Source organism: Stegodyphus dumicola, chromosome X1, assembly GCF_044657685.1.
Source record: "Stegodyphus dumicola isolate Sdum_Otavi_A_Nest chromosome X1, ASM4465768v1".
In the NCBI taxonomy this organism is placed as follows: domain Eukaryota; kingdom Metazoa; phylum Arthropoda; class Arachnida; order Araneae; family Eresidae; genus Stegodyphus; species Stegodyphus dumicola.
In genome coordinates, this window is record NC_140780.1 from 188402653 (window position 1) to 188428279 (window position 25627).

At 34.1% G+C, this 25627-nt stretch overlaps 1 protein-coding gene across 1 annotated transcript in view; it reads left to right on the forward strand.

Moving 5' to 3' along the window:
• Positions 1–25627, forward strand: part of LOC118200212 (alpha-2C adrenergic receptor-like) — a 133304-nt gene that overhangs the window by 25532 nt on the left and 82145 nt on the right. The window contains exon 2 of the mRNA XM_085807453.1: positions 12145–13232. Coding sequence (XP_085663579.1) covers positions 12289–13232 — 944 coding nt within the window. The 5' untranslated portion in view covers positions 12145–12288. The remainder of the gene's footprint in view (positions 1–12144; positions 13233–25627) is intronic.

Consider the following 25627-nt stretch of genomic DNA (forward strand, 5'->3'; position numbering starts at 1 on the left):
GCCGTTCAAATTTTTCTTGTACTTTTTCCTCCGCCGCTGATGGCCCTTCCGCAGTTCGGCGACTTTTGCTGCGGAGAGTTCTGTCGGATGAGTCAATCTTCCGTTTCACAGCCGGGTTATAGTTGCCGTCCTTTCTCCCGGTCTTTTCCACATACGTCGTCCTTCTCCCTTCTTCATTCTGGGGGTGTTCGTGAACTCTGTTTTTTGGACGGTGGAACGGCTTCTTTTTCTTTGTACCTTCAATTTTTCCGCGGGGCAATTTTCTTTTCACTTGCTTCTGTCTCTCATTGGCTTGCCCTTGTACTTGTCGTTTTCCCACCTCTGGAACTTGTACCTGCGGTGTCTGCCGTACCGGATCCTGCAAAAGATCTGAAAAGATTTGCATTTTATTACGGTCATAGAATGGTTTTATCTGGTCAATGTTTGCGGAACAGGTTTCACCATTTCTTGCCTTTAATACTACAACAGCGTGAGTTATTTTTTCTATAACATATGGTCCTTCAAAGCGTGGGAAAAATTTGGCAGTTTTATCTTCTGGTGCTGAAGAAAGTGAATGCTTAATTTTTAGTACTTCATCCCCTACTTTATAAGTTACTCCCCGTCGTTTCAAGTCATAATACAATTTTTGTTTTCTTTGTGCTACTTCTGTATTCTTTTTTTGCTTCTTTTATTAGATTTTCTATATCACCCATTTTAAATTCTGGGGCTCTTTGTTGCACATAAAATAGTTTATCTAACGGTGTTATAATCTTTCTGCCTAGAAATAACTCAGCAGGAGTTTTGCCCGTTGTATCATGTTTTGCGGTCCTAAGGGCGAAAGCAAATTCATTGACATAGTTATCCCAGCTTTTATGAAAATTTTTAACATAACTACGGATAATTTTCACTATATTTCTGTTGACCCGTTCCGCTATATTTGATTGCGGCCGATACGGGACCATTTTTAAATGACGTATGCCCAGTTTTTGGCACATGTCTTCAAATATATTACTTACAAATTGAGGACCATTATCCGATATAACTTTTAGGGGCGCCCCGTATTTTAAAATATATTTATTTAAAATAGAATCGGTAACTAATTTCGCGGAGGCTCGTTTTAAGGGAACAATTTCGGTCCATTTACTAAAATGATCAACTATAACAAGGAGATAGCGACTTTTGTTTAACTGACTTTTTGGGAAAGGGCCCAATAAATCGATGCCGATTATTTCATTTGGAAATTCGGATTTAATACTATTTAGAAACCCGGCCGGGCGGAAATTAATATAATTAACGGCTTGACATGTTGGGCAGGACTGGACATACGCCCTTGTTAACTTTTGCAGTTCAGGAAAGTAGACTGCCTCGCGTACGCGTTGAGTAGTTTTTCGAATACCAGCATGAGAAGCTAAAGGGCTGTCATGGAGCTCTTGCAGGATATTTAATCTAAGACTAGCTGGGATAACAGGTCGAAATTCGTTGTTGGAATTCGTAGTTTTTGTATAAAATAATAGACCATCTATTAGTTCGTAATGGGCCGCCCTATTTCTTATCGCCACAATATCTTGGTGGCTAAAATTTTCAGGATCCTTCAAATACTCATAAATACTTCCAAACTCAGGATCCTTACCCAGTTCGGTTATTACAGTTTCTCGGGAATTTATTGTACACGCTGTCAGCATTGCAACTTTTACGGTATTACCCTGTTCGTCTAATTTAATTCGTGACAGGGCATCTGCTACGATATTTTCCTTTCCGGGGGTATGCTTGATTACCAGATTATATTCTTGCAGCTTGAGTGCCCATCTTATTAACCTTGGGGATAAATTTTTTCCAGAGTACAATCTAGTTACCGCCGCATGATCAGAATATACTGTTATCGGCGCCTTTCCAAAATAGACTCGGAACTTTTGCACTGCTAACAGAACTGCAAGTGCCTCTCTCTCGGTCGCGGAATAGTTTCTTTGTGTTTGATTTAAAGTTCGGCTAAAAAATGCTACTGGCTGCTGATTTTGCGAAAGTACCGCTCCTACCGCATAATCCGAAGCATCCGCTGAAATTTCTAAATTTTCATCCTTTTCAGGAAATTTCAACACAGGGGCTTGCGTTAATGCTTGTTTTAATTTTTCGAAAGCACTATTGGCTTCGGCCGTCCACGAGAATCTTGCCTTTTTCCTTTTTAATTTTAACAATGGCTCAGCGATAGCCGCAAAATCTTTTATAAAGGACCTATAATATGAACAAAGTCCTAGAAAAGAAGAGAGCTTCTTTGCCGTGTTTGGAGTCGGATACTTTTGTACAGCGATTATTTTTGATTCATCTGTCTCGATCCCTTTTTGCGATATTTTGTAACCTAAATATTTTAATTCAGGGGCTGCAAATTTGCATTTTTCGACATTAACTTTTAGACCGGCCTCATTTAATAAAGAAAACACCTGTCTTAAATCCTGTACATGTTGGTCTAGATTATCACTAGTAATAATGATATCGTCTAAATAGATAAATGTGGACTTTCCGAGAACAGGTCTTAACACAATGTCCATGCATCGCTGAAATGTTGCTGGGGCGCCTGAAAGGCCAAACGGCATTCGCAAAAATGCATAAGTGCCAGACTTGGTTATAAAAGCAGTCTTAGGCACGTCCTCAGGCCTGATCCCTATTTGAAAATAACCATTCGTTAAGTCTAAAGTTGTCATAAATTTGGTTGATTTTATGTTCCTTAAAATTTCTTCTATAATCGGTAACGGATATACCGGATATTTCGTTATGGAATTTAATTTACGGTAATCAATAGCGAATCTCCACCTTTTTGGATGCTCCAAAGGATAATCATTATTTTTCTTACATAAAACCACCGGACTAGCATAACTACTTGAGATAGGCGTTACGATCTTTTTACGTAGCATATCGGTAATATGCCATTCTATAATTTTTTCCTTATTCTTATCATACCGGTATGGTTTTTGACGAACCGGCAATGCATCTCCGGTGTCAATACTATGGTTAGTAACCTGGGTAAATCCTGGAATATCACTAAATAAGGAAGCAAATTCACTTACCACTTGTCGGATTCTATCTTGCTCGTCATTAGGCAGGTGGTCGAGATTTACCCTTGGCGGTTCAACCTTTTCTACACGCACTGGTTTCATCGTCAGTTTAAGAGACGCTTCATTAAAATCCAGTGTAGCTTGTGCGTCTGAAAGAAAGTCTATTCCTAGTATTAAGTGTGCTTGCAAATTCTTTACTATAAAAAACATCACCTTTACTTGTTCGTCCTTGATACGGATGTACAAAGGTACTTTACCTACGCACTTACATTGTTCTCCTTGCGCCGCTAATACTGTTGTATTATCCGCATTATATATGCGGTATTTGCAAAAATACTTTCTAAAAAAGACTTCTGCCACACAGGAACACTGCGCGCCGGTATCCAGGAGTGCGGTGGCCGGGATATTATTTACCAAGACTTCAATCTTCGGAAGAGTTAAATTTTTCACCATTACTGTATTTAACTTGTAGGAAGAGGGGTTTTCGTGGCCTTCGGATTTCCGCACCCTCTCGTCAGCAGAAATCCGTTTTAGTTTAAATTATTTTTTCTTTCGGTGCTTTCCTTCTTTCTCCACTGGCCTTGAGACTTTTTTCCTGGGTTGCTATTGAACTGTCGACGTTCGCCGGCTGTTTTTGAATGCTCGGGTTTCCTTGCCCACTGATTCGCTTTTTCTCCGTAGCCATGTGCTTGAGTTTGCTGTAGTCTTGGCGTACCAAATTGGTTTCGCTGTTGATATTGGCGTCTTCTTTCGACGGCCGCCGTTCTTCTACTTTCAAACTGGATTGCTAGCTCAAATAATTTTTCCAGTGTAGTCGGATTTCTCAATTCAATAAAGTCTTGCACTTGGGGTAGTAACCTCGGCAAAATCACTTGAATTATTTCAGGATCCGGACGGTTTCCATACAAGAGCTTGAAAACGTGAATTTTTCTTAAAATAAAGCTCGAGAGGTTTTCGATTCTTTGTTGATATATACTGAAAAGTTCTGTTTCTAATTTCGCACGATCCCTTACAACAGGGAAGGCTTTTAGTAGGGCAGTCTTGAAATTTTCGTAGGTATAGGTGGGACTTCCTGCTTGACCCAAGAGACTTCTGCCGATACATTTGAACCAGTTAAGCGCTTGGCCCCTCAAAGCGCTGGTAGCTAAGGTAACTTTTTGAAACTCGTGCACGGGGTAGAGCATGAAGTGGTCATCCAATTTTTCCAAAAAACTGGTTACCTGTGAGTTTCCATTAAACGTTGCTTCTGGTTTCATCGAAGCGCGCATGGTCTGGACAATATACCCAAATCCTTCCAGGGCGGCAGCTGGCATTTCTGGATTCTGAGCTGTTTCTGCAGGCAGCACAGGTTCTTCTTGAAACTCGGCCATGGTTATTCTTCGTCGGGCGCCACTATCAGGTTCACTGTTTCTTCTAACCTTCTTCGGAAACATACAATGACCTGACTAGAACAGAGAGCTTACTAAAGCTATGTTCACTAATTGTAGTAAGTAGACAGGATACAGACGAAGGGTATACAAAACCCTTTATTTTTTTCTTTATATACAATGACTTCCGTACTTCGGAATACAATGACCCTCCACTCGGGGTCTAACTTAAAAGATATCAAAATAAAACTAAACTCTAATTTAACTTTAGAATAAGATTGGCCTTATAATAACAGAAAGCGTATGTAGCACAGAGACTGTGAACACTACAATACGTTTAATTTATCAAGAGGATTAAAACCTCTGGCCTGGAAGGCAAAGTAGCAACTGCGTAACTTCTAAGGTAAGCGGCCTGCTTCGAACTCACGGCTTCCTCTCTCCCTGCTTGGCAAAAAGGCCACACTTAAATACTTGGCGTTCGCCAGACAACTTTGCATAAACTCCTTCACGCTTATAATTCTGGCCGGAAGTAGAAAATAAGAAGTGATAGTAAAGATTTAAAATAAAATAAACGTTAGTAAAACTTAAGATCCTTACAAGTATATCCATCCATTCTATATTATTTTAATTCTACACATGGTATTTGTTTTCAGCCAGTCAAGCGATAAAATGCAGAAAGATCACAGATGATTACGGATGTTTTTCTTATTTGAAACGTGAACATTTAAACCAACTAAATGATAAAAAATTAATTGATAATACACTACAGAATATATTTTATTAAAAGCTGGTATAAAAGATGAATTTCTTCTTTGAATTTGAGAAAAAAATATTTATAAGGTGACAGGTATTTTCGGCTGAGTCCAAAAAATATATTGCTTGTTGTACATGTTCCAATAAGCAACTAAAACGCTATAGCAAGTCCCTCTTTATCAAACTCGTGAGAGTCTTTACTTCCCTTTGATAACACTAAAAAGCAATAAATTGATCCAAGTATTTATAGGTAAAATTCTAAATTTTACATTTAGGTGCTCTTGAAAGTATTCATTTTTCTTCATATTTTGAAAACAAGAATAGTTTGTTTAATTTTCTAAGCATGCAAAATATAAGATAAAGTATATTGTTTTGTTGAGCCCTTATATGTGGTTAGACACGTTTCCTCCTCACCGCATCTAAAAGTAGTAGTGAGCTTATATAATTATAAAGATTTTGTGGTCTACAGCAAAATATAAAAATTTTGATGAAACATCATCATCAGTTTAAAAATATCGGAACTAATCCGCAAAAAGGGAGAAAAGTGTGTTCAGTATTAGAAAAATTAATATTTCCAAGAAGTACAGTATTTACAGAAATGCTTACTTCATGCAGAGAGACCGAAAGAGAAAATAGATTCCATTGGAGCGAAAGTTGATTACAACAAAAAACACAGTTTACATGTTAAATGCAAGTGTGCAAGGAGAAGTAATGACACTTGACCAAGCTTTGAAAATGGGCTTTGTGACTAACAAATATGCTTTATGATTTATTAAAATGCGCAGTTAAAACTCAAGCCTGCAGATATATTGTATTCTTGCTGTATTTAGTAATTATGTAACAACTATTACATGTAATACTTGACATTTATGATAAACTTTTTATGTAATATTTTGATTTATTTTGATCCATTCGGAGTCTGAAGCAAAGCAATCAAATGCAAAATATTAGTATCAAATTCACAAGAATTTAAATGTGAAATGTTCAAAATCACAATGCTGAAAGCAGAATTTTAAAATTCTCCCAGAGCTATCATTTTTATTTACTTATTTTTTCTTTGCCTCATAATTTAATGATCATATTGTTGTAGAAGAATTTAAATTCATTTGATTGCATTGTTGTTCTTGTGTACAGTTTAATTTATTTATTTACTGTTTTAGAATGATTATGATTTACTTTGAGTTTAATCGAATTCGTGACCACATGTTTGGCATTCTAGCGTTTCTCCCTTATATAGAATTGTAGATCTTTCATTTCTGAGTCTCGCAAATACAAACATAATTGTAAACATAAATGTTTAAATTGTAAACATAATTTAAGTATAACGTTAAATATGAACAAATATACTTCTTATGGACCTCGGCTGCAATTTTATAACTTTGGGGCAATTTCTTGCCAACGTGGTGACTCATTAGAAGATGCGAGAAACAGATGTTTGAAGCCCAAGACCGACTGTTCTCGAATCTTCCAGAACCGCTTCAACATATCCATGCTTAATTACCATATGGAACACTTATATAAAGTATAGGGCCTATATAACTATATAAACATCATACCCTATATATTTTACAAAACTATGTTTGCGATAGCCAGGACGAGTCAGTTGTTAATCAGTTCTAAGCTTGTGATTCAAAGACAGCTGAACTGCGTTTTAGATTTTATTCTGTAAGTGATCTTAAAATTTAAGATATCTTTCCAGCATAGAATCATAAACCCATAACTTGGAACAATATTATTCTAGTTATACTTTTCTTCTAATTGTCATTTAAATTCTTATTTTGTCACGTCATTTTCTATACTGCGACATCGGAATTAACCACCTTCTCCCCTCCTCCAAGATGCTGTAAAATGTAGAACTAATGGATCCCAAACTGTGAAATGTAACATTTATGATGAACAGTCTAATACTTTTAGAGTTTGCAGTTTGTTTGATTTATGCAGTGTAATACTTTATACAGTGTAATTCTATCCTTCTGTGGGATTTTCATAACTTCGGATGTAAGCCGTCTCAGGTTTCTTCTTGAATGCTTGTGCTCATTCCCCGCTCCCTTTACAAAAGTATGCAAATAAAGAATGAGGTTAAAAAAAGTCTTAGGCACAAATATGATTTAATAAAAAACGCACTTAACTGTCACCATAGTGTACGATATCCTTTTACCGCTGATAACACTTACGATTTGTAAACACTTAGAAATACACTGGTGTGCAAAAATTAAGGACGAAGTCGAAAAATTAGCATATCAGCTGAACGAAGAGGCAGAGCGGACAGAAAGACCAATTAGGAGATTAAGTAAGGTGATGTACGGTAGCATATGTGCAGATATGCAGGTAGACGTAATGGGGGAGTGTCTGAGTAGTATAAAGCATGTTGTCGGTGTAAGATCAGTATTTCTGGCAAAGAGATTGCACGCCGTATAGCAGTTAAAATCACACCGAGTTGCTGCCTCAGCGAGAAATGGCGAATAATCAATCTGTTAGACGACATCTGGATGCTTTTACCCGAGGTCGAATCATTGGGAAGTTGGAGGAAGGCCGCAGTTTGACAAGTGTGGCTGCAGAGTTCGGAATTGCTCACAGCATCGTTTCACGACTTTGGAGACAATTTCAAACTACAGGAACAGCTATCCGGGGGTTTAGTAGTGGTCGTCCACGAGGAACCACACCCGCAGATGACCGGTATATTACCTTACAGGCCAGAAGAAACAGGCGGCAGACAGCGGGAGAAATCGCTAGACACACGACACAGGCGACTGGACGACCGATATCGCGTTTTACCGTGGGCAGAAGACTGCACGGTGGTGGTCTGTTTGCACGACGCCCTGTACGGTGTGTACCTCTAACGCCTGCCCATCGGAGAAGGCGTTCTCTGTGGTGCCGGGAACACCGGAATTGGAGAGACAATGAATGGGGACGAATACTCTTTACAGATATGAGCAGATTCAGTCTGAGTAGCGATTCTCATCGCATACTCATCTGGAGAGGGCGGGGAAGCCGCAATCATTCCTCGAACATCATTGAAAGGGACAGGTATGAAGGTGGCGGTGTTCTCGTTTGGGAAGGCATCATGCTTGGTAGTCGTACAGACCTTCACATCTTTGAAGCAGGTTCAGTCAACGGGACCCGTTATTGTAACGAGATTCTTCTTCCATATGTGCGTCTTTTTAGAGGCGCTATGGGTCCGCAGTTCCTTTTCATGGACGACAATGCACCATGCCATCGCACAGTAGCTGCCGAACAGCTCTTAGAGAGTGAGGATATTGAACGTATGGATTGGCCGGCACGATCTCCGGATCTCAATCCCATCGAGCATGTATGGTATTTTCTAGGCAGACGCTTGGCAGCTCATACCTTACCACCAGTAACGATTCCGGAGCTTCGCTTGGCGCTGCAAGACGAATGGGCAGCAATGCCTCAACAACTCATTGACACCCTCATTCTCAGCATGGGCAGACGCTGTGAAACCTGCCTAGCAGTCAGGGGAAATCATATCCCCTATTAAAGACCGGATGTTTCTTGCTGGACACCCATCACAGGGATGTTTCGGCCTTCAGTCGCATTGCGCTCCATGCTACTTTTTCAATAAAGCTTTTTTTTATTCCTCTGATTTCTGTTTTAGTAAGTGTTGCTTACATTACTCATGTTCTTACGTATTGGGGATCTTACGGTATTAAATGTGTTGATTTGGAAAGCTTTTGTACAAAGTTATATTGAAAAAACCGTCTCGTCCTAAATGTTTGCACAACAGTGTATTACAGATGTGAAGGGCAAAAGTGTTTCTAGAAGTTAATTTGTCTGGGAATAAGTTTGATTTAAAATCTATTCCTTAGAATAGACTATATAATGGTGAAAATTAAAGTAAGAATTTAGTAATAAAAGGTTTAGGGGTTTTTATTTTTTAATTCTAAAAAACTACATAAAATTATCCATTGTGTTGTACCACTGAGCTGCAGTAATTTTGTGCATTTATTAAATTAATGAAACCAGTAAATTTCATTTACTTTAAAATTTATTAACTTCTTTAAAGTTTATTATTTGAGTTAACTGCTACACCTACAGCCATAACTTGTTACGAGGCAATAAATGGCTTGACAGATACTAGTCAGGGAATTTAGGAAGCCATTAAACGCTAAATTAGTTAAAAAAGTAGAATTAAATCTAAAAAACCTATTTTCGTATTAAGAAGACTTCCGATCACTTTAGCTTTTGTTAAACAAGCTACTTTACATTTCGTGACCGTATACACGTTTGCTTAACAAATGAACCAGTGACTTATTACTTGAGATAAATTTCCCCAGTTTGATAACACTCAAATTCAACAGTGCTATTTCCTTTAGATTTGCTTCATCGTGTGTCAGTTAGCTTAATATTAAATGGCAGAATTTCTCATATTTCTATTATAGGGGAAACAATAAGTTTTAAAGTAATACATTAGCTTCATTCGAGTTACAAGCTGAAATTTTGAGCTACAGTATATGTTTGATATCTCTTCGTAAAGTCTATTATTTCATTTGTAGTATAGTGAAGTAATTTGCAATCCGACTTTATGTCTTAGCATTTTGCAACTTTTAATACTGAGCTGCTTCTCAGACAAATTTAGTAGTGTATTTTCAGAAACCTCAACTAATAATCCTTCTTGTCGACTGGCAAAGTAGAAATCCCTTGCGGCCTATAGTAGTCTCTGGCTCAACTCCTATGGTGACTTTTCTGCTTTCTGGAATTATTATGCCTGATTAATAGCACTTCTCCAATTATACTTTATCATTAATTATTAAATAAATTCTGTTGCTTTCATTTTTAATTTTGATTAAATTACTTGTTCAGAATAAGCGGAAAAGATGAAAATGGCGATTAACTTTAGCAGATTAGCAAGAAAAATAATGATTCTGGTAAAATAAGAATTCCAAGGTAACTATCAGATCCAGGAAAAATTCTTGCAAATTTTGAACTAAAATTTTGAATTAAATTGTTTTCATTCGTAGCTATGAACTACATCATACTATTTTTCAATTTGCAAATAATAAAGAGGGATGCGAGGAAAAACTGAAATTACAATCGCAGGTATTTTCATAATTAAAATACAACCTATTTCATTGCTCATACCTTTTGTATGTATTAAATAAATTCAGTGAAAATTTAGCTTATACATAAAAATATTTTATCTCCCAATCTCCGGCATAAAGAATGATCCACCAAGCTATTTCGAATTTCGATCAACACTTCTTTTTTTCGTATTACAGGAGACTTCTCCATTTAATTCGCAAATGCCTTCATATGTTTATCAGAAGATCAAAGATTTTATTTTATACTCCGTCTAAGCTCTAGTTTGACTCCTAAGACAACACAAATAAGAGAGAAACGTCATTCTTTTCTCCGAAGAAAATCATTAAATGCGGAATGTAATTGCATTTCTTCAGATCGAGTTTTTTCGAGTCTGTGCTCATTCTTTCTGGAATAATTCGCAATAAATCGCAAATAAAACTTAAATAAAGAAATTTATTTGATTTTGTAGAGCTGTCTTTACAATACGAATAATTATAATGCTCCCTATTCAAAGTAAGAGTACTTCATATTTTATAGCAATGAAATCTGTAAGTGCATTAGTTCAGAATGCTGTTTTTTTTTGTGTCTGAATATTTAACTGGTATCACTACATCGTGTTAGCATGCTTAATTACTATCATTAATTTCCCATATTACAGTCCTTAACACTTATAAAATCTCTATATTTATGAATTATACATCTGTATAACTAAATATTTTAATGTACAGTCACGTAAAAGTACTAAAAGCTATGCCAGTTTTTATCTCCGTCGAGGAGCATGTGTTAATTCATTGTGGATTTGTGTAAATGGATGTCAAAAGGACAATTATATGATCGAAAGAATGATTTTTTTGAATAGGTTGCTATGTATCACAGTATAAAGAATTCAGACTGTGATTTTAAACATAATTGTGATAAGCATATTCAATTAATTTGCATCACTGACAAGACAGGAAAATAGAATTTATTTCTAGATGTCTTGCAAAAGTAAATTAATGAAATTCCGAATAAAAGAGATTTTTATTGTAAACATTTATTATAACAGCTTGCACCTGCAAAGCGAATTGAATGCGCTTCTAAATTTAGGGAAAGGTGACTTATTTCATAAAAAGAAACGTTCCAGATCTCGTAATGCATCAAGATTTTCACTAATATTGATGTATTTGTATGACATTCGCTAAGTTCTAAATCTTCCATATCAGATTTTGTGCATCATTTGAGTGCGTGACTAACGAACAAAATTTTGTCAAGTTTCACAAACTTGAGAAGCATGCGAAAATTTGTTAACAAGAAGTATAATACCTAAAATCACAATAATATCACTTCAGGGTTTCTTGTCGTCTCTTATATCATGACTATGAAAGACTTAGAAACCTTTATTCGGAATTGATAATCAAAATTAAAACTGAAAAAAAAAAACAGCTGCACACACTGTTTAGTAAATATTTTAATTAAGAAATAATAAAACAAACATTCGAAAGAACTACTGAACACTTGTTTATTTAAATTCTAACCATATCTTGTAAAACAAAACTTCAGAAAAGATTATTCAGAATTTAAATCACGATTTTTATGATCATAATCATATTAGTCCTTAGCTTCTAAATCTAAAACTGAAAATACATCTAAAACTGAAAATAAAAAAGCTACATATAGCTAATATTAAACTGAACTTAAAAACCTAAATGCGTTTTATAAGAGAAAATTGAAATCTTTTAGAGACAAACTTTTTTCTTATCAAGTTCACCGCCTTTTAAATTTAAATAAAATGCAATATTAGACTGACGTTTGTTTTATGGAAAACAAATGCCAGTCTACTTTTTTTCCTTAAAGGAGCAATTATGTTTTGCTTTCTAGCCTGGAACCCTTTTGCTTATTTTATTGCTTGCGTAATTTTTCAACATTGTTATTTTAGGATTTTGTTACAATTTCATAAGCAGCCTCTTTTTTATTTATAGATAAACTGTCAGAAGTGAAAGAAAAAGAAAATTCCTGCTTTCAGAACCTGTGGGAGAGCGTTGCTTTACCGACTGCCAGTTCATAGGCCCTGGATCAAGAACGGCTGACTTTCAGAACAGAATAATATTTCCATTATTTCCATTATGGAAACTAATTACACGAACACCACTCACCTATTCTCAGTGGAATATTATTATTACACCGAAAACTCCAATTCTGCATTGCCAGTAGAACTGAATGGAACTTCTCCTCCTTTTATAGCAGCTTATAATAATATATCATGGAGTGGTGCACATGATATTCCTCCTGAAGAAGACTTCGGGCCTTACACGTGGAACGGCTCTCAGTACCCTAGCGGGTATTCGCAACTACGAATCATAGTTACAGCATTCTTCGTCACATTCATCATGGTGGTTATCGTGGTTGGAAACATGCTCGTGTGCATCGCAATAGCAACAGAAAAAGCGCTAAAAACAGTTCAGAACTGGTTCATTGCTTCACTGGCAGTTTCAGACTTTCTAGTCGGACTAGTAATAATGCCCTTTTCACTAGCAAAGGAACTGATGGGTTACTGGATCTTTGGGACCGTTTGGTGTGAAATACATGCTGCTTTGGACGTTCTATTATGCACAGCTTCCATAAACAATTTATGTCTGATTAGTTTAGACCGATACTGGTCTGTTACACAAGCTGTAGAATATCTTAAGAAAAGGACACCTACCAGAGCAGTTCTCATGATATGTTTCGTGTGGGCATTATCAGCTCTTATATCTTTACCACCGCTGCTAGGCTGGAAAAAAGAGGAAAGACCTGAAGATTATCCATCTTGCTCTCTTAGTGACGATGTCGGTTATGTACTGTACTCAGCTTTGGGATCATTTTACATCCCCGCATTTGTTATGGTTTTTGTATACATAAGAATATTTATGGCTGCTAGATCTAGAGCAAGAAGGCACGTGAAAAAGACACGGCAAGCCTCAGAAGTGACGAACGACCCACCAAGGGACAAGTCCACAACAACCACCACCTGCACGAGCTTCAGCAACCCCAGTCCACCAGATAAACGACGCGACACAGATATTTTTAGGTAAGAAATAATTTATTTGTGCATATAATGTTTTCTGCTATGAAATATTTTTGATAAAACTGCAAATCGTATGAGTATTTTACTAGATTATTAAACTGCCTAAATTTGGTTTTAACTTCAGTTTTAGAAAAGGATTGTCAATGTTTAGACAATTGAAGGTCACAAGGAAAATCTGAATTCATTTACAGTGATTCATAAAGGTTCTCAAAAATTAAAATTTGGTCATTTTTGTGAATTAGATTTTAAAACCTTATAGTCTGTATATTGCTATTTAACTTAAAGAAGTTCTGATTTTCTAACTTTATTTAATTATTTTTTATTCTTTTGATTCAGACAGTTTTCGAAGCTTTACGTACATCAGAATTGTTAGGAAGAATATAATAGACATAAAATGACTAATAAATGTCATCAGAAGCATCACTTAGTCTATTATACTTCGATTTTACGCGATGTTCTTAAAAACATTATTATAATGTTAAGTTATGTGCATGTCATACGTTATTACAAATTTAATAAAAGCTACGTTGTTCAACGGGAAGTGAGCTGTAAAACAGTTTTATGCACATTTATTATCAAAATCATAGGAAAACTGTACATGGCAACTTCCTTCACTTTCATTATTAAAAGTAAAATAGAATTGTAGATATGCTGCAATTTTACACTCTCGGTAACTGGCTAGTTAATAGGCTTGTATACGAAATATTTCAATCAAAACATATGATTATAGTGCTAATGTTTTGAAAGCAAAAGATCTTGCTGTTTGTTTTTGTTATTAATATTCTGATCAATTAATGTTCTTATGCAACTTTTGCACGGAACGTAATAGAATAAAATGAAACTTTCTGAACAAATATCATATATTGAAAAAACAAATAAACATATGGAGTGTTTATAAAATATCTATGCGTTTTAATACTGTTCATGTAATATGAACATACTAATTCAGAAGTCAAACAACAAAAATCAGCGTTATATTTTCAAAATTTTCACAGGACTAGTTTCGATGGTTTTACCGAACCACCATCCTCAGCTGCAAAACCGCAAAGGAACAAGATAGGAGCAATTTTTGTTGTTTGACTTCTGAATTAGTATTTATTCGGCGTGTTATTGTGTCTTAATTATAATATGAACATATTCAGAAAATAACGCTTTTCATACAACATATAAAATTTGTCTTAAACTGCAGTGCTCCATTGACTTTAGGCATTTATACTTGAACTTAATATAAGAGTTAAAGTTCATAAACTATACTTACTTGGAGCTGATAATCTATATTTGTTCTAACCTACATGCATGCACGACCGTGCACTAATTTCTGCCAACGAAGTTGCAGTTGAGCTTTCACTTCCTGCACACATGTGAACCTGCACCATTTCATAATTGCTAGGCGATCATCATTTCCTTTCCTTTCCTAAACTAAAAAAATACGTACACATTTGCTTGAATTTAGATTATATTTTAATGTGTATCATAAATTAAGGAAGAAAAGTATAAAAAATATAGATAAATACCAAAACCTGAATAATAGTACATTTTTATATTCATAAACTAAAAACTTAACAGATAAATAAAAGGCCGACCACATTCCTCCCCCTCCCGCAGGAATTATGAAATTCCCGCATGAGGGGAAATTACTTTTTGTCTGAGAACCTCTCGTCTGGATCAAAACTTCCCAACGTTGCCACTAAGAAGATCTAAAGGCCTGTTACTAATCCAGTCGGTAATAAGATGGCCTTCAGAAGCAAGTGGTCTGTAAGAATACGCTCGCAAATTCTCGCTGCCTAACTATTTTTTAAACAAACATTAAAATATTCGTTTGATTATAAAAATTGGTGTTAGTAAAAGCTTGTATGTAGCTTCTTTTCTTATTCCAAACGAACATAAAATGCAAATTATCTATCAGTATAAAACTATAAAGACGTGGAAAAGTCCAACTTGCAGTAACGTCTAGTGTGCGCAGAAAGCAATATACACCACTACGCGTCCTACGGCTTCCTTACAATAAATGCCTTGACAAGCTTTCCATCGTTTCTATTCTGTTTTCAGAGAGGTGAGTTTTAGTCAATAGTTAGATATTTTTGAAGTACAAAAAATGCCTTAAAATTCCATTCATTCAGTGCTTACAAAATACATTAAAAAACCACAATTATATACGTTATTGTTTCGAGAGTAAGGAATGTTGAAAAAATTCTGAGGGAACACTGAGCAAAAAAATTCCTGATAAAAAACGGTTAGGCAATTAAGATCTGGATTTTGTATTAATGATGCTTTAATTCTGTATTCCTATAACACGTTTTGTGAGGTGAAACCAGAACTAATATTCCGTAATTCAGTAGAGAAGAATTTGCAGCTAAAATAAGATAACAATTAAACTTTTGGGAATAGTTTTCTACAAATTTAAAGTAACATTTGAAACTCAATCAAACAGAGCGTCTCAAAATAGTGTCTTGCATTTTATCATCTATCGAATTAAATTATTTAACAAACTAAATTTTTGGCAGCGATTGTGTGAATCCTATCTTAGAATCTGGATGAAATGAAAATTCAAAGCGTAGTAATTATCTAGAGAACTGTAAATGTGAGTTTCAAATACATTATTTCCACGCGCATAGAAATTCAAATAATTTAAGTGGATCTCAGTTGCAAATAGCAATAAGTTGAGGAATTCGGGAAGCGTTCTCGATCGCTTAATCGTAGTACTTTAAATATTTAGTCTCGGCAAGTTAAGTAGGTAAAGTGCTTTGATTTACACTATATAACGCAAGTAATTTCTTGCAATATGAAGCACAGATTTAACGTTTTTAGGCTTCAAAAACTTTTACTTTCATTTAAATTGAAAAAAAGATTTATTGAAATTGTTAGTCGGTTAATGTCAATTTTTTATAACCGTAACTCTGAGGTCCGATGCATATTAGAATAAAATAAACATGATCACATAGCGTAACTAACTAACTTTAGCTAACTACTAATTAGTAATAACATACTACTTTAGCATAACTTAAAGTTAGTATTTCCAGAATTATTAGGTTTAGTTTATTACATATAAAAATTTCAATTCTTTTTTGAGATTTTCGTTTGAGAGCTTTTCTGAGCATTTTGATATGTTTAAGCATCTAATTAATTAAGCATACGAAATTTTTTATACCTATGCCATGATATTATATTTAAATAAGTCTTTAGGTGAGTTCTAATATTGTGAATATTCTCTTTTATGCTTCAGTTGTCTTTATAGAATGGACAACAAATTTTTGATTAAGTTCGTATTCGAGCAATTTTTCTCGCTAAGGATATGATTTTATATTATATTTTGCTAAAACTAGAAACTTTCAATTTTGTGGCGAAAGGTATTATTATCATACATGAAAAGATGTTTTCAAATTTTCAGTCTGTTTTGCCGCAAATGTTGAATTTTCAAAAATATGATATTTTGTTCTTGTCGTAACTCGTTCTAAGATATTTAACCGTCCTATACTTTCATTGTTTCATACACTTCTGACTATTACTTATGTTGGCCTGAACGACCTGTTAAATATATTCAAATTTCTGGTCACCTTCGAACGTATTGTGGCATTTCTTCATCAACAGAGTATATAGATTCATTAATAAAACATACATAAACATAATTAGCCCACCAGCGGCCGAGCGGTAAAGTCGCTGAACAGTGGTAGTTCGGTCCGAGGTTCGAATCCCGCGAACGGGCTGGCTGCATGGGCGTTTTCGTGGTTTTCCCCATGTGTAACGTATACACGAGCCAGTTTTCCTCAGAAAGTCCTCCACGAAGGCATCCCTCCCCTTAGGCAGATAGCGCTAGTGTGCTTTTCCGTAATCTCAATAAACCAAACCAAACCAAACCATAAACATAATTATGCCCGTTTGTCTGATTTCGCCCCCACTACTCAGATGAATAGGGTCAATATAAACATACGTTACAAATTATAATTTTGTTAAAACTAAAAATAAAAACAAGACGAAAATAAATAAAAATCGTTAAAATACATTAATATATTAATTAATGCCTTATTTTCACTCTTTCATTATATCCTCTCCTTTAACTTTCCAGTTTTAAATATATCGTCTTTTAGCTAAAGCAAGTTAATTTCAACACTTTATTTGGGCTGCAAACTTTTTCCTCCATGTCTAAATAATACGTTTCATTGTCCGAGTTGATATTTGAAAATTCATAAAGTAAATAATTTTTTTAATCTTTTAAAATTACCTTTTGTTTAGTAAACACGTTTTTGCGGTGTGTCCGTGTGCGCACATTCTTCGTATAAATTTCATTTTTTTTTTTTTCCTTCCCAAGCTTATGTATTTATTCACTTCTTGAGCAAAGAATTAGACTCAATAATGTTTTACTAATATAGGAGGAGTTTTCAACAGTTTCCCCATGATGATATTTATTTTTATTTATAAGAGATTGAAAACTACAGATTTGTGAGATTGAAAATCTTTTTTTTCAAAAAAATTGAAATATATATTAAAAAATTTAGAAATAAATAATGAGAAATATATAAATTAAAAGTCCACCAAATAATAATTTTGAAAAAATAAATGTATGAAAACGACTGCATAGCGAATTTTAATGCCAATAACTTACATAAAAATATTTAAAAAGTGTGAAAAACAGAATAAAATATTGTCGTAAGCGGATTGTTCTTAAAGCAGGGTTTCTTAGCCAGTGGGTTACGAACTTGGATTTCAGGAGATGGGTTCCAGTAATTTCTCAGGAAGAATAATTGAAGCATCAGCTTTTTTTATTTTGCAGCATTCACTTTACCTTTAAACAACGAACTTTAAACTTCTCTAAGCAATTATTTTGGAGAATTGTTGTATGAAGGATTTTAATTTTCTCTTATTCTTACCTTTGTCTTACAGTTTATTATTATTTCTGCGTTCATTATTCCGTTGCACCACAAGATTCATACATTTCGAAAATCAAAATTTTGTTACACTGTACGAACTTACTAAGCATTTAATATTTCAAAACAGTCTCATGGACCGCGAATTTGATCGCATCAATGATTTTTGGTCGTGGTTAAATATCCTTGTCATTCATATGTGATAAAATACAATTATTATTTACGATTTGCTGTCATTTATTTTAAAATGTAACAAAATGTATGTTTTCAATTTATTGTTGATTTTCCCAATAATTATATATATAATGAGAGAACTTTTAATACATATTATTAAATGTTTTCTTTGGTGACGTCTTTAATTAACACGACAAAATAAACAAACTCGCTTATTCTTAAAAAAGTCCAATTCATAAAAGGAAAGGGCCATATCTGTAATACAGAATCTGCGCATTTTCCTAGCAAAACATTTGATTAATTGACCTATATTTATTTTGCATCATTTATAAGCTCTCTTCATAATTATACCTTTTCAGGGAAGCATTTGCTAACTTTCCTGTTGCAATAGTGGGTTTGGCGAGGAATCATGGATCAATGTTTAACAATTACAACTCCCAAAATTCTAATTTCAGGAGCGATCTATGACATTAATCTATGACTTATTAAAAAGCTGTCTTCTGAGTACCTTTTTAATTCCTTTCATATTTCTTGAAAAAAAAACTGAATCCAGTTAATATTCTATAAATCACCTTCATTTTATTTGTAGAGCGATTAGGTAATTATCCGAGAGGGGAACAAAAATGTCACAAACCGTCTGATGCTAGCCAGACGTGATTTCGCTCCACTACGAAAGCACGCCGCGGAGAAGTAGAAACATCCGATACATTTGCCTCCTCCCACACATATACTTCCATCTGAATTTAAAATTTTACATTATTGCGATATGCATATTTAGGTAATGCTTTTACAACATGCTTACCAAATGTAAATACATTTCTTTTATTTTATTAACGACAGTGAAAAACATTTCTAAAGGGAATACTGAACATGTTGTGTTTGTAATTAGAGCAGTGAAATAAATTAAAAACGAATATAGTCATGTTGTTAATAGATAAGAATTTCTAAAGCTACAAACACACGAAACAACGTAAAAAGAATTGTTGTTGTTTAATTTTAAAGTAGCTATTTTTAAGTGATATTTTAATTGCCCCCGTTTCCTTTGGTATTTAAATATTTCTGTAACACTAACATTGAATTTCGACTGCTGTTTAAGAAAAAGGATATTTTTCATGATTATCTGAAAAAAATCAAATTGGCTTTTGTAATATCTCTTCGAGTATTTTCATTTACAGCAACTGCCGATATTATCTTTAACGAAATGTACATACAACATTTTCTGCATAAGCTGCTTTAGAATAAAATATTTTAAAATCGTAGGAGGAATGCAACTGTTTGCAAAATGTTCCATCCTTTATTTTTATTTATGTATTTTTATTCATTAATATTAATATTTCATTTTATTTAATATTTTGTTTATCGTAATCAAGGCTGCATATTTACCCCTTTAGACTGAAGTGATGAACACTCCATTTCGCATTGTTTCAGTTCATTATTTAATGTAAAATTTTTAGCAGAACTTAGAACTCATACGATAATATAATTAGCTTTTTTTTTAAAAACTACACCTTCTTTTATTTTGAAAACATTCGGAAAATTATTTCGAGTATTTATGATTAAAATTTTTCCTAAAGACTTCGTTAGCAATTATATCTATTTTCGCATATGAGATTAAATGTAAATCTAAGTAATTCCCCAAGAAAATAACTTGCAAACACATACAAATTCTTTCACAGACTTTTGTTCCTTATCTGTTTCTTTACATAGCAAATTCTTAGTCAAGTTGTAATCATCATGAGAATAATAACGTCTTTAACCAAAATATTGTACCAAAATGCAAAATTTCTGATTAATTGATGCTCACGAAGATAAAATGATTAATTATAGGCAAATGAGAAATCAGAGTAGCAATATCTATATCGACTCAAACGCAGTAAAGGAGTTATATGATAGCATTCAAGACTTCTATATATCAGTTAAAACTATGTAAAAATTGCGGTAAGGTAAATAGCTTCTCATCTTTGCCCAGTGCAAAGAATAAACTATTGCAAAGCTGAAGAGTATTTCTGTATAAATTAAGGCGAAATGTTTAATGACTGTGTTTTAAATAACTGAGCCATTCTTGATGTATCTTATGCACCTTAATAGAGGTATTTACTTGAGTAGATGACTCTAACTGGGCATTTCAAAGATAACATGATCAGGTGGTTAGAACTACACGTATAGTATCTTTGACATACTTTAGTGAAGCATTTAATTTAAATATAAATTCACATCATTAGTGCAGATTTTTTTTTCCCAATAGCGGACGTTTGACATTATAAGCTTTGGCCAGAGCAGAAGCGGTGGTCACTCTTTTCACCCTTCACCAGAAGCGGTGGAGGCACTTAATAGGTGTGCCACTCTTGCCTCCTATGAAGGGACAAATAAAATTACATCCAAGCCTTGTCCGGAATTCACACGCGAGCCCTTTGGTACGGCAGTCAGAGTCACTAACCACTTTCCCGTCTGGCCAGTTTAGTGGAGAAAATATGAAATTTGATTTCAGACTTCTCTATTTTCGATCTTTTAACAGCTAATAATTTTCTTACTTGTCTTATCTTACTTGTGTAATTATCCCTCCAATGTTGACTTAATAACATTAGTTCACTTTCTTTCAATTTACATCGGAATGTAAATAATTTAAAATATATATGAGAACTAAGTCTTATAGAAATAAAAGGGGAATCTTGATTATCATACCTGTGTTTTTCTTGAATATTGATTAAATCCTCAGGCACCGTGGCTGTACCTCAGAAGAATATGCAGCGTTAAGCGATAAAAGATTTCAAATAAAATCAATTATGAGAGTTTAATAAGAAAGATAAAATTTCTGCATTTTTACTTCCTTGTCCGAATTAAGGAAAGTATTGTAATAGCTAAACATTTCGAGTGTCATAGTTCAACGGAAATATCCATTTTTACGGTCATTTTACATCTGTACTTAAGCACAGAAGAAAAGACTCTGTTTTACAAAACGATTTTCAAAATGGATTTAAAAGGGTTTTTTTCATGACGTTTGTAAGCATGTATGTATGTACCTCGCATAACTCAAAATGGATTAGCGGTAGAACGTTGAAATGTTCCATATGGGACAGTTATAACATCTCGTTGAGCAACAACCTTTTTTTTATTCAATCGGCAACACTAAACGTATGTACATATATGTATACATATATATAAAAGTAAAAAGTATTAAACTAAAAAGAGAAGCTTCAAAAAATTTGCTCAATGAGCTGCAAATTTTAAAATATTTGCAAAGAATAGGAAAGTCACCCGGTTTAGAAGTCCTTACCCGGCCCTTACTTTTGTAATCATCGCACACTTCGAGTCACAGAAGTGTTTAAATGACGAGCATATTCATGTTTATTCAATGTCAAATTTTAAAAAAATTAATTTTGGACAAATAAAGAAAATTAAATTTTAATTCGGTCTGCTAGTTCTTATACCTATATCTGGCAAAGCTTTATACTCGTTATGAAAAAATAAAATTATAAGAAGTTTGACTCCTGAACAACAAAAATTGACCGGGATATTTAATTTCAAAATGTGCAGTTTTTGATGACATTTTTAATTTGTTTTGTGCCCTGCTTTTTTATAAATCGCTATGCAGCCAACTGATTAATAGTCGTCGTCAATTTGAATAGAGGTGACCAGGAATACGATTCTCCTGTCAAACCAAAGGTAATAAAGTATTTTAGAAGTGGTGGTTTGTTCATGTGTCATGACACGGTTAAATGGTCGTATAAATTGGTATGTTTCTCAGATATGTAATTGAAATACTGCGTATTTATAGAGACGGGATCCTATATCCCTTTTCGTAAAGCTGTAGGTCCCAGCTTCCTGTTAACAGATGAAAGCTTTCCCCTGCTTAAGGCTGCACTTGCCGATGGCTTCTTTCAAACTGAACACATTTTAAAAATAGACTAATTACCCAGATCTCCAGAATTAAGCCCCTAGAGAATAGATGGTCCACTGCCTTCTGATACAAGTTGCTAGACGACAGCCGCCATTCGCAACCCTTTCCGAGTTACTTATGGCATTCATTAGCTGCAAGGTACTATAAATGGCCTGATTATGTGCCTACTTCGTTGCTCCCAGTTTTGTATTTCTCTAAAATGCTATTTTACTCCGCATTAAATGCAATTTTTATATTCTAAAAAGTTTTCTGTTCTTCTCCATTCTCTTACATTTTTTACTGTACAAATAATCATGCAATATTTTGCACCCTGTTTGTACAAATTGTGTGCATTTTTATTAAATTTGTTTTATCTTACTTCCTTTTATTAATATTATTATTATTATATATGTTCCTAGTTTCTAACGTTTGATCAATATACAGTTTTCCTTCTTTCAAATTCATCTTCCGAAAATTTGAACGAATTTTAATTTGGGACATATATGTAAATTCCTTTCAAAAACTTTAAGCCAATTTGGAGAAAATAAACAGGTTTCTTATAGAATCAACTAGCATTAAGGTACCAATTATGTATGTCTTCAGTCAAAACCTAATTAAGAATGGTTAGTAAGCGGCTATTTTATTACACTGGTGTCCTACCACGATTTCTAATATGTTATTCCCGTTCCGAAACTGCATATAAAGTGAATCTGTTTTAATTCAGGTACGGGAAATAGGCCCATGCCTCTGTTTAAGACCTTATAAATACACCTCTTTCAGCTTCCTTTATGTAAATAACAAAAGTATATTCTCCCTCCTTGCAGAATGCCTTCGTGGTGTAACGGTAGCACATTCGGCACGGATTCGAAAGGTCCAGGTTCCAGTCCCGGCGAGGACATTGCTTATTTTTCCTGTCTCCTGCTTCAGAATTACTTAATGACCCTACAGTGGTGCTCTAAAAATAAGCAATGCTAAAAGGGTAGTGGACAATAATTCGTCACCACCAGGATTAGTGACTGAGTCCCTTAATACTCCTCCGACATTTGAAAGGGGGAGTATATAAGGTATTTCCTCTCTCCTTCCAGCATGCCTTCGTATTATAGTGGTAGTATACTCGGGCGTATTCGAGAAGTCCAAGTTCGCGTTCCGACGAGAGCATTGCTCATTTTTCATGTCTCTTGTTTCAAAATAAGCTAATGATTCTACAAAGTAATATATAAATCTAAAATATCTTTTATTATAAATAAATCGCAGCATATAAATAACGGCTCAGAATTCTTTCTGGGGCAACACCTCTTCCTATCGTATGTAAATTTCAACACAATTTTGTATTTGAAACTGTCAAAAGAATTCCAACAATGTAAACCATTTCATGAATATTTGAGTTTTATTCACTTTTAGCATCTGTCAGAATTTTTGGAAAAATAAAATAGTACTTCTTTTGTTAGCCTTTCATTCCTTTGAAACGAAAATTTTCCATCAAACTGGAAGTGCTCTTACGATCGTATTTACAATCGGAAACACTTGCTTTACTGAAAAGAAGCCCCAGCATTACTTTTTTTATATCCAGATTCATGCCATCTTGAGTCGAATAAAAATCAGAAAGAGAGTTCATTTACTGTATTGTGCGCTACTGTATTGTGCAGTTTTGTGACCTAAGCAAGTGCTTGTAATATTACTTGAGAATCAATAGAGCAAGAAACTTTTCAGCCTGTAAGAGTATTATATGGTTCAATAAATTTTCCTTTCTAAAAATATATCTCCTTAACATTTAATTTAAATCTTATTTTATGCTGTGATATACCACTTCTTTTAAATTTAGTCTCTCGGAGAAATAATATTTTTATAAATCATTTCTTTTTTGCACGAAGTTGCAGGAAGAATTCACTCTCTATACTTGCAGGGTTGAGGTATTTATTCCAGGATTTTACGTCTTTCTATTTCTATTTCTTAACACAAAGCTAACATAAAATTGGTTAAAATACTATTTTTAAGGGGGAACATGATTTAAATTTAGAAGAAAAGCACAATTACCTATATAAAGTTTCCATCTAAAAACGAATATCTTTTCAAATATTTAAAGTATTTTCATTTAGGATTTCAAAATAAAGAGTTACTGTCATCTGCAAAAATCTACTCTAGATGCCAAAATTATTTCCCCTACGCCATTATAATTTGTTGAGACGCCCAGACGGTATAGTGGTTAGGGAAGCCTGACTGCGATACCAAAAGGCCTGCGTTCGAATCCCGGAGAAGGCATGGATGTAAAATAGTCTCTCCCTTCATAGGAGATAACGATGGTCACCTATTAGGTGCCTCCAGAACAAAAGGGCCACCAATTCTGGCCTTAGTAGTGGCCAATTCCGTTATAGGCATTTAAAAAAAATTATTGAAGATAAATCACATAAGCCTTAAAAATCTACAACTAATAAATATTTTCATTAGAAATAACACAACAGATATTCTATCAGTAGATATTAGTAGATATCATTTGCTAGTATACAATATGACCTCAAATTATTTTAATAAAAATTATTAAAGTAGTTTGCGGAAATTTTTATCTACAATTTCTTAGTTTTACAGAAAAAATTACGTAGATAGGTGCGCAATGGTACGAAATGCAATTTGGCTCCAGACCACTGCAGCAAAGATTAAGACAGTTCTCTGATTATTCCATTATTTTGTTAATAGCAAAGATTAACTCAAGCATATGTAAAGCTTCATTAGGGATATGAGCATTTAAAATATAAAATACAATTACCGATGGAAAGAGCTGAGATTCTTTGGCCTAAAAGCGAAGGTATAAAGTTGATTTCAAACACTGGTAAGAAATGTAACTCCATAACAAACACAAAATTTCCTTTTCGAGGTGTAAAACAAGTGCTGTAACTGATAGTGTAGATTCTGTCTGTTGAAAGAACTGCATGTTTTACATATGTAATGCTCATTTATACATTATTTCAGACAAATGCAGATGTGAAGGATTCTGCTTTTGCAGAAAATAACGTCATTCATTTAATTTCCAGTCTTCTGACTTAAAGGTAACTCATCTGACCTTATCGTTTTAGTATATTTGGAATATATTTCCGATTTCTTTTTAAAAACGTACCTACAATTTGATTGAAAAGAAGGCAACTTGTGTATACGTCTTATCTAACCAAATGTTTCGGAATTTTTACCAGGTGTTCAATTAACTGAAAGTTCAACGAGCATCATAAAATACAAGCCCATTATCATCATGTGATTCTTTCAGATATTATGTAATGATTGGCATTGACCTATATACTGTTATTTTGTAAAAAATGTCTTTTTCTAAATCTATTCGAGGTTATAAATCTGTACTGATATGGAAGCAAAATTAACACTGGGAATGCTTTTATCTATTGCTTAAATTATATTTTCCATCTGTAAACTAGTTTATTTTATCATTACGAGAAAATGACATTTAGCATACATATTTCTTTGTGAGATGATGACTAGTGTAG